Source organism: Xiphophorus maculatus, chromosome 21 (assembly GCF_002775205.1).
Source record: "Xiphophorus maculatus strain JP 163 A chromosome 21, X_maculatus-5.0-male, whole genome shotgun sequence".
NCBI classification, from domain to species: domain Eukaryota; kingdom Metazoa; phylum Chordata; class Actinopteri; order Cyprinodontiformes; family Poeciliidae; genus Xiphophorus; species Xiphophorus maculatus.
Genome location: NC_036463.1, coordinates 20,628,336 through 20,648,386, shown reverse-complemented (window position 1 = coordinate 20,648,386; position 20,051 = coordinate 20,628,336). Strand labels below are relative to the sequence as shown.

Sequence of the window (20,051 nt, the reverse complement as noted above, 5' to 3'; positions counted from 1 at the left end):
CGTACCGTACGTTGTTCCGGGTGTGTAAAGTCAATCCCAGGGGTCTTTTTTCAAAGAGCAAATTCAGAATTTATTCTGTTCAGATGAAACCAGTTGTGCACAAATCCAGTTACTCCGCATGGCAACAGCATTAAAAATGACTCCACCACAGCTGTCAAAAACTTGTATGCCCTTCCGGTTTCAACACCTGTCTACTTCCTGTCACCCCTTGGCTTATATACTGGAGACCACAGCCCCATCTAGTGACCACACCCAAAAATACACATATTTGGCTCCTATAAGGGGTTTTTGCAAGGGAGCACAATTCATTGTTCCATTCGTTACAGCAAGTCGTCCAGGTCTCAAAGCAGCAAAACATCCGGAGCATCACACAACACCACCATGTTTGACTGTTTGTGTGATGTTTTTTGTCTGAAAATTGGGTTAATTTTGCACCTGGTTCATTTTGCACTACACTAATCTTTTAGTTACGGGAACCTGTAACTAAAAGATTAGCATTCTGTTGGCCGGCATTTGCAAAGCAGCCAATCTGAAAGCGCCATTCACTCTCCTTAATGCGGATTGGTTGTATCCCCAAGAGCAAAGATGAGGAAGACTGTAAAATAGGCAGTTCAGAGTGTGTCTAGAGGTAATCTCGAGTATTTTGGGAGTTCAATGACTAGTCCTTAGTCATTGCGAGTACCAGAGGTTCACCATATGTTAAAATTCAAACAAAGATGCTGAGCCTAGCTAAACCACTGCTTGGCTAAAGTAGGAAAATGTGAAAAGGTAAACAGAAAAACTAGTGGGCATGTTCTATGTTGGCCCCTGTGACATTGCATCATTGAGGTCATCATAGCAAACGTTTACTTTGGAAAGCCTGATGATCTGTGTATACCTAAACCCAGAAGCTAGTGGAGTATTAATATCCAGGTCAGTGTGGACAGGCCCTGAATCCTGCTAATATTTGCTACCATGAAAAGAGAATCATAGTTGACAGTGTCTGTTTTATTTTTTCTCCGACGTTTTACTGAGTTAGCCTCGGCATGAAATGGAAACACACTTTTCTGTAGATGAAATGAAATAAAAACAAATCTGATCTTTTTAGATGACTATTGGACCCAATCTGACCAGGCTGTGACTCCAGCTCTCTCTCTCTCTTTCTTTCTTTTTGTAACAAAGCAAACACTGTTGAACTCGTCCTTTCAGGTCCCATTTGCTGAAAGTCTGCCCTCGTTTTCAGGAATGCCCTCTCATCTCTTCTTTCCTCTCCTTTTCTCATCAGACTCATACGACCCCAGTCGAGTAGAAAGGGTGTGACCTCCAACCACTGCCTTCACCACTGTGGAAATCTGTTTTTTCTCCCATTAGCAGCATTTTAACCACCGACAAAGACTTCCATCTCGCCTCGTAGCTCAGTCGGCTCTCCCTCCCACCTCCTTCCAACGTCTCCAAGAACCGACTGTCCTGGTGCTGAAAGAGCATTTTTACAGCCAATAAAAGCTACAGCTGGGTGCTGCTTCTTTAGGTCGTATCAGACATGTCACCCCGTCGTCTTCGCCTCTAAAACAAGAGGCAAGAACTCAAGCAAGTGGACTTCCTCCTCTCAGAAGTTGTCTTTCCGTTTCAGAAGAATGTGTGTCGTTGATTCCCGTCCGCACTTCTTGGGAGCTTCCTTGTTGAAACCTGAATGTAAGAGTGCTTCTGTTTATCGAGCGAGCAAAAGAAATGTAACAGAAAAAAAAAACACACACGCCCACAAGGTGACAGTATTGCATTACAATCAGTATTAACCTACACCAAATGTAAATAAAAGAGTTATAAGATTTTATTAAGATTATAAAGAAAAAAAATCAATCTAAGACAATAAATTGAAATGTATATTTTCTTATGTATGTTGAGAGATTAGATTTGTTTTTCAAAGTGTAATCCTTACGTGTATGAGCAGTAATGAAACTCCTAACCGTTTTTGTTCCCCCCTCCTATACGTGTGTGATCGAGAATGTACTAAAAGAGTTTGGGTTGCAAAGAGAAACACTGTGGTCCTTGAATAGTTTCACTCAAGAGCAATATAGTCGTCATATACAGGGCATAATACCAGTAGTAAAGTCTATTTCAAGGAGCTAATCTCATTTGCTTTGAAGCTCTACCTTTAGGTACAAGTGTTAGATTTGCACTGCGGAGATTATTGGCTCCGTGTTATTCCCAAACACCTGGTAATCTCCTCACGTACTCGGAGATTACGCTCAGAGCGATCCCCCTTTGTTCGCTCTCAGTATCAGCAGCCTCACTGTGTTAGAAATGTCTTTAGTTAAACCGCATACTGTTCCAAAATAAAAATAAAAAAGTCATTCCATGCGTAATGTGTGGCATTAAGAGATCTGTACATGCAGTTCCGCCGAGAAGTTTACATCTTAACTTTGGGCTTTTAATGATTTATTTCAACCAGGTTTTCCACCAGAGCAAATAACTTTAGAAAGGGATTTAGGTGCCTGGGTTTGAGTAAAAGGGTCAAATTATATGTTTGCAGGCTCATATGTATCCACATACTTTGACTAATCTTTGGTTAAATTTACCTCAAGCAGAAACTTGTCATGGCCAACACCACGTTTTTGGCATAACTTTGGCCTCTTACCAGCAATGGTTGTTTTCTAATTGATGTTAGGACATTAAAGGCGTTTATTGGTAGCCATCTTTCTTCCATTTCAAAATCAGTGTTGGCGCATCAAGCTACTGTCAGCAAGTTTCAGTTGTCTAGTTGTTATTTGAGATACATTTGTAGAATTTGGAACTACCTCTCTTTCTTCACACACCAGAACCACTGGCAGCAGAGCGACCGCATCGTGTTGCTGCCCCTTCTATGTTCAGTATCATATAATTGCGCAATTTGACATTTTCACTTAATGGAAACGCGGCAAGTTAAAAAAAACAACTAATTTTTGATGAAAGGTTTTGGTGCTAGGATGAGGTGTTTTTATTTGGCAGTAGCGAAACTGCAATGGAAAGACTTTTCTCGCATCACATGATCAACAAGCAGATGTAGCCGCTGGCACAAACCATGAAGAAGAAAACGGCAGGAAGTGGTAGGAGGATGATGGGGTAACATGTTTTATGAATATTGTGTGAATAAACATATTCACGTGTGATTTTGTGTTTTTTAGTCAATGAAAACATTTCAATTTCAAAAGTTGTGTCTTTTCAACACAATTTCACAATATTTGTCAATATTTAGCGATATTGACAAAGTTTTGCCCACGTTTGCAATAGAAGCGCAGCTCAGTTTTTGTTTCGTCTGACCCTAAAATTCTCCAGAATTTATTTGGTTTGTTCATGTGAGAAACTAGAAGGGAAAAAACAGCCATGTTTTGAAGGTGTTGAATATGCAGACTGGTATAATTCTTGGTTGGTAACCTGTTAATCAGTGGTAATGTAAAAATCTTTCAATTATGAACAGTTACACTGGTAATAGAGCAATATCCAGTTTATGGTGGGTTTGAGTTTTGTTGGTGTCTGGGTTGTTCCTGACCAGTTTTCGTTGATCCGAGGGGTACAGTGACCCGGCAAACTGATTTGGAGTCGTATCTGAATAACTTACACACAAATTAAATATATTTGTTGGAACAAATAGTCTTAGAATGTCCAGTTGTGAATTTCTTTTTTTAAAGGTTGCATTGGCTCTACAGGCCTTTATTTGATAGTGAACTGACAGGAAAGTGGGTAACAAGAGAAGGGGGAAGACAAAGCGGTAAAGGTCATCAGGCCTGCAACCTGCATCGAACCTGCAACGGCCACAACAAAGACTAAGACCTCCATATGTGGGTTGTGCTAAACCCCTGCACCACCACAGCAGCCCTAGTTGTGTAGAAATGACTCCGAAAACTTTGAAATTCTTGGTTGTTCCCTTGGACGTTTCCATTGTTCTTAGTATTGGTTTTCCGTTGAGTGCTGCCAAACGAAGACAGCATAGAACTTATGCACCTTATTTTCTTACTTTTAAAAAAATTATTGAACCTGTATGTTGCATAAATATTCCACAGAGTGACTACAATAAATCATTAAACGCCCAAAAAAGTGCTCTGATATGCAAAGCCCGGGATGGGTTTATGCAAACGTCCGACTGGAACCGTTGAGATTTCCTCGCCAGTTTGTTGCGTTTGTGTTGTTTTTTGCAGAAAGACAGAGATGTAGCGCTGCAGATCGCAGTGTGCCTTGTACACACTGTCTCAGTGGAGATGTTCGTCTGTGTGTCCCCTGTCCAGTTTGGGCAGCAGCAACTCCATTTCATCTCAACAGATAAGACACGTGAAGTTGTTTAGGCAATAATAGTATTAAGCTAAAGACGCTTAGTAACGATGCTGTACAGAATCTTGCTGTTGGAATACTAGTCACGGTATCATAAGTTGATGCTGACATATCAGTATTGTAAAAGTTGCGGGTAGACCTGGCAGTTGGTTAGCAATAGAAAAAAAAATTGACAAACATGCCAAACCGAACTTTATGCTATGCATTGAATTTTATTTTTTTTATTTTTATTTTTTTTAAACTAGCAAAGTTCAAGGCTAAAATGCTATTATCCACTTTGCTTGTGCAACCATATCACTCTGTGATCCAGCTGTATTAAACTGTGTGGTAAAAGCCTGTTTGGACCGGCGTGAGGCTTGCTTGGAAGCAGCTCTGTCGGTGGTTCACAACCAGGTTCCGTGCCGGTCGGTCCGGGCTCCAGCTCAGTATTCCTGCACCTCCGTGCTCCAGGTGAGGCGTTATCCGGTTCATCCCCGTTAGGTCTTTTTGTACCGCGACGTCTTTGTAACATAATCTAGACAACTGGTGCACATCCTGCTTTGATATTTTCTATTTTCATACAGAAGTATGTACAGCTTTTTTTTGTAAGTGCCGCATTTCTCCTTCCCTCCCCTCTTTATTTCGGTGCATGTAACAACGCAACAAGCCACAGAGGAGGTGTATTTGAATATAATAATTGCATTTGGTACAATATAGTCTATCCAATAAACAACTGTTATATTTCATACAATGTATATTTTATTTTACAAAATGTTAAGCTACATATTTAAAACAGAACAAGGTATTTTTAGATTATTGTGAAGGCGGAGGTGTTTTCGGAGGCACAGTATTTGTCCGTACTTGGTATGATTATTGAGGCTGATCAGAAATCGAGACAAATCTGTGCTGTTGTACCCGTGCTACAGACTGTTCATAAATAAAAGTCTTTGCATGAAATGTTTTGTCAGTGTGTCAGTTTCATGTCTTTTACAAAGAGTTTGAACTCTCAAAAACACTTTTTAACAATGACACACTTAAGAACTTAGTTTAGTGTAATGACTTTTGAAAGAATGTTGCAACCCGACCAAAAATATATCTATAAATAGTAGACAAGGTAAGGACAGATGGGTTCAGTTGGTTATTTCTTTGTTGCCTCTTTGCAATAAGTCTTTCACCGTTGAAAGGTCTATTTATATTTGTAAGGGAAATGAATTTATTAGTTGAGCAGCAGAGTTGGATGCGGGTTGCCAAATCCTTAAACAACTTGGGTGGAAGCAGTGTGAAGGTCTCAACCTCTAATTGGAAGAGCAAGGCTTGCTGTCATTAAAAGTGACATCAGTGCAGTCTCGGAGACGTCCAGATGAGATTCTAAAGTCAGGAGCAATATCTCCACTCTTAGGGAGAAAACTCTCTTCTCTGTTCTCTTCCCCCACCGAGCGAAGTTGATCAGCGATTGCTTCTGCATTTGGGGGAAGATGCTGGAATTGGCTGTCTGCACTCCTGACTTCGACCTCTTTGAAGACTCGTAGCATCAGCTTGGGCGCACCGGTTGTGCCAGTCTCACTTGCAAGAAATGTGCTGTTTGAAGAAAGGGACTCCATCTCACTGTAGCATGTGACCAAGCCGGTGACCTCACTGCTTGTTACATGAATGGAGTTAAAAATCACTAATTCATCTTCCGATCCAATGAGTGTCACCAAACAAGAGTCAATGGCAGAATATGCTCATTGGTATCGGTAAGTATTTGACTCAACTTTGCTGCTCTGCTCACAAATGTATTTTTGTATCCTTTAAAAAAACACAATGGAGATTAAGACCTATTTTCCAAAAGTGACATGGCCAAACAGCAGCATAAGACCAGCCGCACACGATCACGCAAACGAGAGACACAGTGTTAAACATTATGGCAGTTAAAGGAGCCAAATGAGTTGATGTCTGTCTTTTAAAATTGACTCGAACTGCCCAAAGTTAGAAGAGATAATTATAGTTTTTAAGTTCACGTAGACGTGTTTTCACTTTCTCACTGTCATAGTTATCTATGCCTGACAGTTTTTTATATGCAACTTTGATATTCTAAGAATATGCATGACAGTTTAAAATGATTATTGTAAATGGCCTTACTGTCATGCATATTCTTGACTGGAACTGTCAAATCAGAGTGATTCAAAGTGGCGTTTGTTTATGAGAAGTAAAGCTTAAAATAATGCTTGTAAGGAGTATTGAGAACAATGTCTATGGGGGTCGCCATGTTAGAAACCTGACGTCTCCGACCACATTTTTGACGTCAAACCAAGATCGGAGTTCTGACTCCCAAGGGAATTGGAATGCAGCGTTGGCTTAATGACATTTTGCAGAGATGAAGTCTGAAAAATAGCAAAACATGACATTCTTTTTGATGTCCAATAAATGCACTTGCGTCCGTGCAGAGAAGCGCAGACTGCAACAGTGTGAGGTGTTTTCTTAACAAATACAGTCTAAAAGCCTGTTAGATAAGACGAACCTGGACTGACAGCATCTCTGTCTAAATATGAGCATTACAAAAAGAGCGAGCTTTGAATGCTGCACGTCACAGAAGCCTGGAGTGTGTTTGGTTTCAATCAAAAACGGGATAAAAGAAGCGTAAACATGATAAAATTCCAATTAAGAATACGGCTGACAGCGCCGCTCCTCCCCCACTGGCTGCAGCCCCGTATTTAAAAGAGCATCAAAAAGCTGAATCGCTGCTTTGAACACTTTCAGAAAACATGTAGGTGGAGCTTTGATTCCTCTCCGTTCACATCAAAGCGTTGCAGCCTATATGCCACATGATTTATTATTTCTGATGAAGCTGTTAATGTGGAAGGACGGTCTTTAAATGCGACATCTTTTATGCGCTTTTATGCATGAGGCAAGTAAACTGAATACAGCAGCTTTGAAAAATGACTTTTGGCTTTTCAGCTTTTTGTGTTTTTCCCCCAGTATATCTAAATATTGCAGTGTAGTCTAGTTTTATTCTTTTATTTGGAGGTTAAAACTTTATTGCCTTTTATTTCACATGATTGAAGCAACAGAGAAATGTTTCAACATGACTCCGCTGCCAATCATACGGCATTCTGCATCATACCTGAGGGATTCAATCTTCCATGGTAATATGAAGCACAGTAGATCAAGCAGGAGTGTGATCCAATATTCACTATTAAATATTATAGGAGTCCTTCCAAATGTATTTATTGAAAGTCTCCTTCCTCTCCCTTTCAAACTTGGCCGCATTAGCTCCGTTTCCATAACAATTGTGCGCAAAACTTTGTCTATATTCCGCTAATATTGAAAATACACAATTTCACAATTGCCATGTTTTTATTAAATATGAGTTAAAGCCACACGTGGATAAGTTTGTTCACGTGACAAGTCGTTAAAAAACCCCTCTTTCTACCACTTCCTGTCGTCTTCTCCGTCTTTTCCGCCAGAAGTAAAAGCCGGTTGTCGATCACGTGACTCCTGTAATAAAAAAAAAAAAGGTGTTTCCCTTACAGAATAAGAGAAGTATGCGCACTCACTTAGCAGTATCCATATTTTCTTAAATTAGTGCTGTCATTTGATTTTCTTTTTTAATTACCAGATTAATCACGTTCTGGCGCTGTGATTAATCAAGATTAATCACTCTGTAAGCTTTAAAATAGGTATGTTTTTAAACAAATATTTTAAAAAATGTGCTATTGTCTCAAATTAAACGTGTGTTTTATTGCTCACACACTAGATTGCCTCAGGCTAGATAACGCCAAGCACTCTGTCAAGTCATTGCAGTTTATTTGAAGATTACTGCTGATATTTTCTGTTGGGTTGCGCCATCTGCTGGAGACAACGAGTATTTCAACTTTGTTTAGAAGAGCTCATCGATTGAAAAATAACGTTTTCTAATGCCAGGACAAAACCCGCATCAAAGTCTGACTAATGTAAAAACGGATATGACGCACTAGTAATTACATTAAAAAGAAGAAATGGACAAAATACAAGCTGCGATGGCCGGGAATCGAACCCGGGTCAACTGCTTGGAAGGCAGCTATGCTCACCACTATACCACCATCGCATGAAAGAAACTGTAATCCTCGACAATAAGATGGAATAGCCCATTTTTTTCGGTCGAGGGAGAAAAGAGGGAGGGTGCAGAATGAGACGGAATGTCTGGAGGAACTCCGATAGTTCATTTGTAACAAGAAAGTTTCAATTTGTGGCAAAAATTGAAACGTTTTAAAGTAAAATGTTTCTGTCTCCAAATTACTGAGCAGTTCTGTACAGCTGTCCAGACGTACTGTATCTTTTTTGCTAAATAAGTATTTTTTAAATATTTTTTCTTAAAGGAAAACAATAAAAATCATCTGTCTAAAAACAGGGGCGTCTAAACTGAGGTCTAAACAGAGAGAGGTCTGAAAATACGGACAGTTGAAAAAAAGCTCTTGTTTAGCGAACTCTGGCCTGGGAAAACGGAAGAGAAGGACGGGTTTGTACCGGGACTGGTTGGGAAAGACGACGTTTACGGCCATTAAAGGTAAGATGAAGGATTTTCGGTAATTAATGTTTTACTTTCCATTTAAAAGCTAAAGTAATAACGCTGCTGACATAATGTGACTCTGTTCTGTCGAGGTGCCGCAGCCGTTTTTACACGGTCTTATTTCAGTTTTCCGTGAAGCTGTATTGTAGCAACGCTCTTAATGCGCCATTTTGTTGAAGCTGTTGTTGGTTAGGAGCTTTAAATTAATATCTTACGGACTCTTTACGTAACAAGAGAGTGTATTTTTGCTCTTGAAATTTATTTTTTTTTATTTTTGCAAAAGAAAATAGTTCTTTTGGATAATAAAGAACCCCTTTCTTATTTTAAGTTGCTGCTGCGCGCTGTATTGGTCCCTGCTGCTTCATATAAATATATATTTTTTAATTCTGGGGACTGTTTGCAAAGGAAAATTAAAAAAAAAAAAACCCAACAACAACAAAAACGGTTTCGATGTTACATATTTTTTGACCAAATGTAATTGTTTTTTCTGGAGTATCTTCTGTGATATCGTTATCGTGGTATTTAAAAATATACATGGTGATGTCATTTTTTGGCAGTATCGCCCACACCTAAATGGTGCGCAATAATATATAATATTTATATAAATTTAAGTGCAATCAAATTTCTATGGTAGAATAATATTTAGGCATTTGGCATAGTGACATTTTACATTATATAACAGAGAGAATGAAGGTTATCAGTAATGTATTTCATACTGTAATCTCAGTATGAAATACTTCTACTAATTCCTAATCCATCAAATTGTGGTTTTTAGGATAATCCCACATGGTGGCTTTCTGGAAAGTCGATGTTTGTGTTTCTCACTAATGGAAGCCGTGGTATTAATATTTTGTTTTGTAAACTAGAGTAGAAAGATGGAGATTTTTGGAGATGACAAGAGGCATAAATGGTGTGATAGCTCCAAAGCCACATGCAACACATTTTTACTAAACACTTGAGCCGGATTCCTGCCTTGTCCTCATAATCCAGAACACGAAGCACACTAAGAAGTAGTAGAGCCTCTTCTGAAACGTTTTATTTTGGATAAATTGGAAGGTTTCCAAGCACAAACTGCTAGTTTAAGGTCTCGGCACGGCATTATCAACAGCAGCCCAGTTTGTGACACTACAAAAAACATTATTTTATCATTTCTTTTTGGAATTCTTTGCATGTTCTGTCCAAGATTTAGTTTTCATTGCTATTTAGACGATATCAAGAGTATTTTTCATTAAAAATTTGATACTTTTGTTAAACACTTCATTGCAGCTATTATGGATTAAGATGGAACTTGTAACTTAGCTTAAAAGAATTTTAGTCAAGACTAAAGGCTGAAAAACGACACAGATTCATTTTGGGTCTTTGCTATTGAAGTTGGTATGAAACACTAATCATGGCCACCTGATAACAGGAGTGTGAAAACAGGAACACGAGTTTCTTAAACACAATTGGCCTTTGGATTTGTAGGATTTTACTGAATGTTCACAAACCTGTGTATGGGCTGGCTCCTGTTCACTTAAAGGCAGGTTTAGACCACTAGAACACCTTTGGTGCCCCATAAAAAAATAAAAACAAGACAAAGCTAAAAATGTATATAAAGTTTTCAGTTTTTAATAAAAAGCCGTATGTTGTTTAATTAGTGTGTTTTCGGTTCGCTTCATTTTGCCATATGACACATTGCTCCCAAAATACTTGGAAAAGTTGGCAATAAATACTGCTGCTACAGCTCCATCTAGTGGAGCCTGACTGTAAACGTCTCTTAATGACGGCTGGTGGGTAAAATGATGTATAAAAGTGATCACATTCTAATATCTGATTTTCTTTGTTTCTTAAGGAAAGCCAGAAAAACACACCTACCGTAATTTGTTTTGTCAGAAGAGAAAAGTGCTGCCATGCAACAAGTGGTAAGGTAGAGACAAAGCCATTCATTTTTAATTTTTATAAATATGCTAGTTAAGCTCTAAGATACCCATAACCTTAAGTACTAGGAGGTATTTTATTCATTCGCGTCATCGGGTTGCCATATTTTCCCTCATGTTGACTGAAGAGAGGGTGGTGCATTTACCTTAGACATACATGGTTTTTAGCTTTTGAAATATTAACATTGTTTGTCAGTGATGTCATGAAAATTACATTTGTTGATTGATTAAAAATAGAAAATGGATAAGATGGTGTCATACGGGTGTGTAGGTTCAACACGATTGGTAAAAAAAAAAAAAAAAATTCATTTCGTTGTCGGCAGGATTTGAACCTGCGCGGGGAGACCCCAATGGATTTCTAGTCCATCGCCTTAACCACTCGCCACAAAATGGGGCAAAAGGGACTGCTAGAGGTGGGGGAAAAAGAAAGGAGAGGGGAAAGAAAGGGGGGGGAAAAGAAAAAAGAGAGAGGAAATATCTGAAGCTTCTTCTTAAGTTCATGCTTCAGATATTATTGTATTATTGTAGTAATAATACCTGTTTTATGCTCCACAAAGCATTTTTTACACTAATTTCAAGTTCAATATAGCATAACATCCACATTACTGTTAATTCTGAATTACTGAATTACTATACTGTTGATAGTATCACTTTTGAGAGGGCCAACAAAATTATAGAACACAAATAAATGATCAGTGACATTTATTCACTCTTACACAACTACATTCACAGAGGACTAACAATATACCTCAACATGTATAAAGCAGCACCTAAAGGCTCACTAAAAACATACAGATAGCAACACCTAGAACAAAAATGATGAGATATTAAAAGATGAAAACTAAAAAGAAAATCTTTCAAACAGTCACTGCTTCCCAAGAGACTCTTTCCATTCCAAAATGGTCTGTCCAGAGGCTGGACAGTACCATTTTCCCTTAATCTGTGTATGGCCAGTGCTTTTGTTTTTCGCCTGGCCACAAACTGAACACTGATAGTGGTAGTCCTGCTTCCATTGGCGCTTTTTGGGAGGCTCCCCTCTTGCCAGGCGTTCCTGGTCTTCTAATTCTGCCCTATTCTGTCTCCACTTCCTGTAGCGATTCATGTTGGCTGGAGCCTGATCTGATGGTGATGATGATGCTGAACCAGCAGCAGCTGCTGGGATTGATGAGTGAAGTGGTGGTCTATAGTACTGATATAATGGACCCAGAGGAGATGGCAGGGGTGGGAACTGTCCTTGTCCAAATGAGGTCAAAACTGGAGCTGGTGGACCGTAGCAGAAACCCAAAGAAGTGGATGGCGCTTGTGGCATCTGATTCTGCTCACAGTAGGACCAAGCAGATGATGGTGGCTGGTTAGTCTGTGGACACAGGAAGCTGGCAGGAACTGGGGCCTGTGAAAAGAGTCCTGGCTGGTATGAAGGAGGACATTGCTGGGCGGAGCCAGCTTTACCACCAACCCGTTGACGGATCAGTGCCTCGCCTTCTCTGTTTTCAGGTTCCTTAAACTCCATGCTTTTATGTCCATGTTCCACAGGAAGGGAGGGGAGCTGTCTCGCTTGTGGAAAGGAGGCGTCAGCCACGGACACCTTCGGAGGAAGATTCACACCTTGGAGAAGAGTGTCCCTGTCTGTTCTCTTCTGCCGCTCATGTAGCCTGAAAGATAATACAACATAAATTGTTTCCTTTCAAAATCAAGCCATCTTTAAAGTGCAATATCTGTTGAAAATAAAGGACATCTTACCAAGCACACACAGTGGTATTGTTGATGGTGACCAACAACAAGTTGGTCTGGTCCTGTATGGGCCTGGAGTCCTCAAGTAGTTGTTTAAAGTGGCAGTACGTTTGAACAATAGATTGTGGGATGGGTAAAACCTTCCCCTTGCTGTCTTTTGGTCGGTTTCTTGCTTGCTGATATTCTTTCAACAGCTTGAGGCAAACGCACTCAGACACTCTGTTTGCGTCAGGTCTCTGGGCAGCCTGGCCATGGGTCATGAAGAGTCTGTGTAACAAACAGGTCATTCAAATAGCAGAAAAACACAAGCTCATTAACACTGATTTGATTGGAGCAGTAATGAAATGCAGTAGAAAAGTTCTTCTCATTTTGATGAGTTCAGCAAACCCATATTAATCTCCTAAGCTTAATGCTAAGAGAAAAAAATATTGTATTTGCAATTCATGACTTGGCTTCCATCAGTGAATATGCAATCAAGTTATCCATTGTGTCAAATATTAGACAGGTTACCTTTCAGCTGCTTGCTGACCAGGTGCAGAGCCACTTCGTTTCCGGGAAGCCCTCCAAGGTCCTGGTAACGTGCTCTTCTTGGTTTTTAAGGTGTATTTGGCAGGCTGCTTGTCCATAGCATGCAGGTTAGAATACAGCTGCAAGACATTTTCTACCTCTGTTGTTGACAATGCAGTTATTGTTCTGTTGAGGCTCAAAAGGTACTCTGCCAAGCTGTCAACTGCCTCCCATCCAGGAAAACCTCTGTAGTCACACCGGGTCTCCTTAAAAGAAAAATACATAGATACAGATATGCACACAGTCATTTCTTTATGTTATCTGAAACAATTTCCTGGAACTGATGGTTGACCGGACTGGATAATCCGTATTTCTACCAAAGAAAAAGGCCAACATGCCACAAAAGAAAAAGAGAGAAATAATTTAGTCTAAAACAGTGGTTCCAAACAAGTGCTGCAGAAGCCTTTTAATCATTTAAGTAAGCTGTTTGCAAGCAAGACACCAAAAACATGCAGGGAAGGGGTACATGAGGACCAGGTAAGGGAACTACTGGTTTAAATAAAGTAGATTAAAGCATAAAATCAAGTACTGTTTCAGATTTATTAAGAAAAAATGTTTAGATGCTGAGAAAGATGGAAAAGGGAAAGTAAATCAAGCTAAGCCAAAGCCTAATCTGGAAATATGATTTTATAACAACAACTACATCCCAAAATTGTCTATTGAACATAATCCAGCAACCAAACAAAGTGTTGCATGCTGTAATGAAACAAAATGAACCCACATAGGTCTCACTCTACCTGGGATACTTGGTCCACCTGGGAACAGCTACTTGGTCCACTAAAGGAGTGGTCATCAGTAAGCTGACCTCCGACTGAAGCAGCAGCATGAGTGGGAGAGGCAGGGGTTGAGTCGATACTGGTTTCCTGTAAACACACAGAAGCGACAGCAAATGTTCCTTATATCGCCCAAAAAAAAAAACCTTTTTCTCTGCACTCATGATGGCAAGGTATTTATAGTGGCTGCTTATTTGTTTCAGTGTAAACCACTATATTAACGTGACAATGGAATCTTATTTTTAAGAAAATATCTAAATATGAAAATGGCGTACACAATAATAAACAATGTTACAAACTGACATTTTTGGCTCTTACAGTATTTATAACATAAAAGTTTGAAATGTTTTTTTTTTTGCTTTTGTTCATCTCATTTACATGATCATCACCAAACTATTCAATAACAACCATCTTCAGTTACTGATGATAATCTCATAAATTATAACAATAGATTGTAAATGCCAATGTAGAAGCATGGAACACATGAGGGTAATTTGCTCTGTTAATAAGACAAATTACTCACTAAATACAAGTGTAATGTAATTAAAACATTACCTGAGATGACATGGGAGAAGATTCTTCCTGGAGAAAAAGAATGTTAGGGGATGGCATTTCCAACTGGCTTTCACACTGTAGCATGTCGTGGGGGCTCTCTGAGAGAATGTCAGTGACGTCACTGATGGTGACATCAGGACTGTCCTCCTGAGCGTTAGCTGGCATCTCTGGCAAAATAACTCCCAGTTCGCTGTCCTGCTGGGGACCTAAGAGGTCTCCTCTGTCTGACTGTGCAAGAAGATACTCCACAGCAATCCGCTCACCTTCAAGGAACATAAAGGACATTTGACAATTGTATTTGAAAGTGGCAAATTTGCTGTACAAAAATCAGCATTTTTGTGGAATTTGTTAGGTAAATGTCCAATACCTGTCGGACAGCCTGGGGGAACAAACTCTGGCAAGAGGGCATGACCCAGCACTTTGTTGCTCAGAGTGTTGAGGTTGGACATCAGACGAACATCATAGAGTTTACTGTGCGATCTGCGACTCATATCTAAAGCTTCTTGGGTTCTTTTCATGTTCCATCTGGATCCACCCTCAAGCATATACATTTGAGTGTGCATGGCATTGCTTCTCCATCCTTAAAAAACAGAGTTGCAAAGATTGGCAGCATTTATGAAATGATAACTTCTATGGAATTTTTTTCAGAAATTATGCTTACTCTCATTTTTAGATGTAAGGTTACAATTCTGGTGTTACAAAAATGAATGACATCAAATATACCAATTCACAGTTTACCTGGTATGAAGGAGCACTGGTGTCGATGAAAGCTTTCAACTGAAGACGAGCCCCTGCTACATCTGAAGGTTTGAACTTCTTTGTCTCCCTTTTGTGTTGAGCGAAGCTTGGTGTACAGTTCAACACCAGGTGGATCTTGGATGCATGGCAGGTGCTTCTGCTGCACTTGCCACACATGAGTCATGCTCTCAGGGTTGATCAGGCGGAGACCTGAGGTGTCAGTCAGTTCCCACATGGAGTTTAATAATTCCTGAATGAGGTTCCGGGTTTCTTCTACCCCTCTTGTCCTTCTTCTGCAATGTTTAGCAAGCTCACTCGAATTAATGTTGGCCAAAACTTGGGCGTCAGTGGGAGGATGACCAGTATATTTTTTCTTCAGCTCTGACCTCTTTGCTTCTTTAAGGCAGCTGACATCATCTTGATCCCATTCAAAAATGCAGCAGGACAGCTTGGAGCAGAAAGTTCCATAAAGAGGATGATGTTCTGTGGTGAGACCGGTTGTGAATCGTCTCATGTAATGAAAGATGTCAAGCCTCACTTTAGTTTTCCATGGTCGAAACCACTCAAGCACTGGAGGCACACCTGTTTAAGCAAAAATAAATATATAAATAAAACACAAATTAATCAATTCTACAGCAGTTAATTTACCTTATGACTCACAGCTGATTGTATTAATGTTGCTACATAAAACATAACTGCTACATAGATCACAATACCTTGTTCAAAATACATTTCTTAATAAAATAATTAAAGTGACCCTAAAATATTTTAAACTTTGAACTGTAAACAAATGTTACAGTGAAGTGCAACGAGGTCTAAAAATCACAAACCTGATTCACTACAGCAGTCTCTGTCAACATAAAGGATTTGTGGCTCTGGTTCCCCAGCATTCCGGAAGCGCATGACAATTCCTTGGCACAGTTCCTCTAACCCTGCTCCTTCACCTGTGGTCAGCACACAGTTCAGAACCTGGCCATATTCATTGGTGATGTTTGTCATCCATGTAGCGGTCTCAGAAATTCCACCAGCAAGTTTCTTGGTGATCTGTTTGGTAAAAAAAAAAAAAAAAGGTAATTATAATCTGATTAGAATTTGGAATGCAAATTATAATCAGAATAACAACATATTTTAGAGGTGTTTTACTGTACCTTTTTGGTTGAATCAAGCTTTAAAATCCTTCCATATGTTGACGTGATGACACCCTTCATCTCGGACAAGTGACAGAGTATTTCATTGGCATGCACAGTCTCAAACCACTGTGCAAGAGGAAGGGGGCTAAACTCTGGTGGATTCTGATAGACCACTTCATGGATCCTACTTAACGCGGTCTTCTTCTTGTGAAGCTCACAGTCAGTCAGATAATCGATGGTGCGTTTTGCCCACTCCTCACTGTGCAGTTCTTCTAATGCTTGCTGCACGTAACTGGAGCTATTTCCAACAGTGCGTGGTTTCAGCAAAGTCACACACCTTTTGTCCAGAGCCAGTTGTGTGGTGAGAATGGCTGGAAACCTGTTTCTATGGGCAGGATCTAACTGATTTAGCACCTCTGTGCTCCATGGACAAACAGGAATCATGCATTTACTGCACCGTGGATAATCTCCCCCAATCAAATAATATCTTGAATCAAGATCTATAACTTCTCTGACCTTTGTGTAGATCCCAGAGTGATGCATCTTGGTGTTACATTGATGACACTTAAGAGAAATACCCCACATCCGCATAGGTGCCCATAAAAACATCCTCTGCCTGAAGTAGACCAGGGGATCTGGAGGTGCATTCATTATCTTTGGTAGAGAGGGTGGATGAAACCAGTTTTGTGAGAAGTGTTGTTTAAACTGTCCAGTAGAATTATAAAGGCACTGTGCAATCCATTGCTGGTCTGCTGGCTTGATGACCCGCAAAAACTGCTTGGGAAGAAAGCTGACCCAATTCACCTCCGGAGGCCTAAGGTGGGGAATAGATGAAGCAACTGAAGGAGTTGGCTGGGGGTGTTGCACTGTTGCAAGGCACTGTTGTGGCTGAAGTGCTGGTTTCTGGGGAGATGCTGCTGGTTTCTGGGGAAGTATTGCTGGTTTCTGGGAAGATGCTGCTGGTTTCTGGGGAAGTATTGCTGGTTTCTGGGAAGATGCTGCTGGTTTCTGGGGAAGTATTGCTGGTTTCTGGGAAGATGCTGCTGGTTTATGGGGAAGTATTGCTGGTTTCTGGGGAGATGCTGCTGGTTTATGGGGTGAAGTTGCTGGTATCCCATGTAGTTTAAATGCTTGATGTTGGTCTGGCATAGATGGTGATGTTTTGCCTGGTGGCTCATGACCTTCTTCAATATGATGAAGCAAACCAACTGCACCCATGACCTTTTTCCCACAATGTTCACAACATTGCTCTGCATGAAAGTCAGACAAATGTTCAGAGAAAAGTTCCACATTGACATCTTCACTACATAATGCACACTTTATCTGATTTGGAGTTTGACTGACTGACATAGTGGGAAGTTGGCAGCTCCCTGAACTTGAGCTCCTCTGCGCTGTCTGGTCAGCTGGAACTGTGCCTACACCTGAAATGTTTTGTGTGGCTGGATCTGCTGCAGCTTCAACTATGCTTGAGCTCCTGTGCATAGCAGGATTAACTGTTTTTAAAGCTGAACTGATTTGTGGGCTTGAATCTGCCGCAGCCCTAGGTACATCTGTGCTGCTCCCTGCACCTGGCATGCTTTCTGCTTCAATCCCTGTTGTATTTGCCTGCTCAGCTGACTGTGGAAAAACAACATTGAATAAACTTGTGTAATAAATCATTAAATTCTTTCCAGTGTTCTATAGCCATTTCGAATTATTGTCTGTTTTTGTCTTACATATTAAGATAGGTAACAAAATAATAACAAAAACTTAAGTGAAACACTTAAAAATGTCAACAGTCACTGATATGCAACATAGCCTTTTTTAATCTATTGTATACAATAAAAGAAATTAACTTACCGTATGATAACCACAGTTGCAGGGAATTTTTTTCCCAAATATGTCGATTGTCCTGACTTTTTGGTTGAAGGCAGGAGTCAGTGGGCATGTGTCTATCCGCTGGATGACAGATTTCCATCTTCTGGCTCCAGGTCTCTTCCCGGTGGTAAATCGGAACTTGCCCTGAGCATACAGCTGCATAACACCAGCCCAGTAAGAGTCCGGTTTTCCTGTCTTCGTCATCTTTAAAACTGTACAAATCACAGCAGATGTTAGAATAATATTCCAAGCAACAGTTTCCTTTTATGGTGGACAGTAACTATCCACCATATAAATAAACTATTAACCATAAATACTCATTTTACCTCGATTAAACAGTCAAAAAGTAGGAGACGGAGGAGCAACAACATTCGTTTCTTTCCGCGCAGGTCACTGCGCATGTCATACGTGATGACGTAACACGCAAAATCCTAGGAGTTTGTTCGGATTGGTTAGGACTTTGTTAGGAATTGTTAGGACTTTGTTAGGAACTTGTTAGGACTTTGTTAGGACTGTTAGGAATTTGTTAGGAATGTTAGAAATTTGTTAGGAACTGGATTGACGGCCAGTCGGCAGCGGGTGCGCCACAACACAAGATGTCAGTGACGTCATCAGTCTCGTCTTATATACCAGGTAGTGTGTCACTTAGATTGTGTAAAAGTGCAATATTTCTTGCCAGTCATCTCAAAATGTGAAGCTCATATTATATATATATAATAATTATGCAAAGTGATATTATACAAGTCTTTGATTTTTAAAATTTTGATGATTATTATGAAAACCCAAAATGGAGTGTCAGAAAATTTGAATACTGTGAAAAAGGTCATTATTGAAAACTCATTGTGCCACACCCTAATCAACTAATTAAGCCAAACCGCCTGACGGTCACATGCTGCGATAGCGTGGAGGATTGATAATGTAATCCATGTAAAAGGAGCCCAACCAAATATTGAATGTGCACACATTTCAGAAGCCTCACATTTGTACTTAAAACATCTGTTTTTGTTTGGTCTATTATGATATTGAAATTTTCTTAAACAGTGAATTTCGTGTTCTCTTTACCAGTGAACCACAATCATTAAAATTGCAAAAAACTAAACGCTTGAAATATTTTACTCTGTATGTAATGACGTTGTATAAAACAAACCATTCGCTTTCTGAGATGATCTACAATAAATCTTACACTTCAGCTCAATATTCACATTTTTTGGAGATGAACTGGTTTGCTACCATGAAGCGTTCAGTTTTTGTTTTTCCAAAACGTACTTTATTTTGAACAAATAACATCGTAAAGAAATATCTTCAACATAATAAGTAATAACAGATTACATGAAACAAAAAGTAATAAACAGGACTAATGATATCTAAGTAATATGAAATAACCACAAACATCGTTATTATTGGTATTATTCAAACATCCTGAAATCTACTATGTAAAATAAAGCAAAAACAAATGAAATAAATGTATACATAAATAGGTACAATACAGTCATGTATACATTTTATTGTATACAGATAATATTGTTATTATTTCTAAACAGATGTGCAAAAGTACATTCAAGAATATATTTAATTAGCGTGCCTGCTTATGAGATAAAGTTAAACTTGTTAAGAATTGTTTTTACGAGTTTCTGACTAGTTAAATTAAGTTTTTCATCAGAGAGGCGACATCAGTTCCTTTAAAGTTATTACATGAGGGGATTTTTTCACTATATTTCATTTCGTGGATATAATATTTTATGAAGCGTTCAAATGACCAAACAACTTTCAACACAAGCGCCTGTCAGTATTGCTGATGTTACCTTTGTCCAGCAGATGGCGGCATTTGCCCATACTTTGTAGACAGTCGAATTTTAAAACGTGCCTTCTTTAATTTATATTTTAATAAGGTGGCTATTATTTCAATTTTTACTTCTGTACTTTTTTACTACAGATATTCACAGTCTTTCAGCCATTTAATTAACTAATAACCAATAAATGAATAACTTAAAACAAC

General features: G+C 39.4%; 2 protein-coding genes, 1 long non-coding RNA gene and 1 other non-coding gene across 6 annotated transcripts in view; 2 read left to right on the top strand and 2 right to left on the bottom strand.

Annotated features, from left to right (window-relative positions):
* jcad (junctional cadherin 5 associated) overlaps positions 1 to 5,217 on the top strand; it is a 29,728-nt gene extending 24,511 nt beyond the window's left edge. For both annotated transcript variants that reach the window (XM_014474523.2, XM_023326243.1), the window contains exon 5: positions 1,265 to 5,217. In XM_014474523.2, the coding sequence (XP_014330009.1) occupies positions 1,265 to 1,299 (35 nt within the window). In that variant the 3' untranslated portion in view covers positions 1,300 to 5,217. The remainder of the gene's footprint in view (positions 1 to 1,264) is intronic.
* A 3,037-nt stretch (positions 5,218 to 8,254) lies between these two features.
* Positions 8,255 to 8,326, bottom strand: trnag-ucc. Its single transcript has one exon. It is a non-coding gene; the product is annotated as a tRNA-Gly (tRNA).
* An 80-nt stretch (positions 8,327 to 8,406) lies between these two features.
* Positions 8,407 to 12,307, top strand: LOC111606165. Of its 2 annotated transcripts, none has more exons than XR_002751934.1 (3): positions 8,407 to 8,785; positions 10,620 to 10,689; positions 12,238 to 12,307. It is a non-coding gene; the product is annotated as an uncharacterized LOC111606165 (long non-coding RNA). The 2 variants fall into 2 exon arrangements; XR_002751933.1 differs by lacking the exon at positions 12,238 to 12,307 and adding an exon at positions 11,799 to 11,881 and having other exon boundaries at positions 10,620 to 10,694.
* LOC111606164 lies at positions 11,400 to 18,449 on the bottom strand. The gene is made up of 11 exons (XM_023325930.1): positions 18,382 to 18,449; positions 18,038 to 18,267; positions 16,217 to 17,448; positions 15,899 to 16,112; positions 15,069 to 15,650; positions 14,698 to 14,910; positions 14,331 to 14,593; positions 13,740 to 13,865; positions 12,946 to 13,208; positions 12,445 to 12,702; positions 11,400 to 12,356 (listed from the first exon to the last, which is right to left on the bottom strand). Exons 2-11 carry the CDS (start codon positions 18,153 to 18,155, stop codon positions 11,570 to 11,572), a joined length of 4,056 nt encoding a protein of 1,351 aa, XP_023181698.1. The 5' UTR covers positions 18,156 to 18,267; positions 18,382 to 18,449; the 3' UTR covers positions 11,400 to 11,569.
* Positions 18,450 to 20,051: the final 1,602 nt, after the last annotated feature.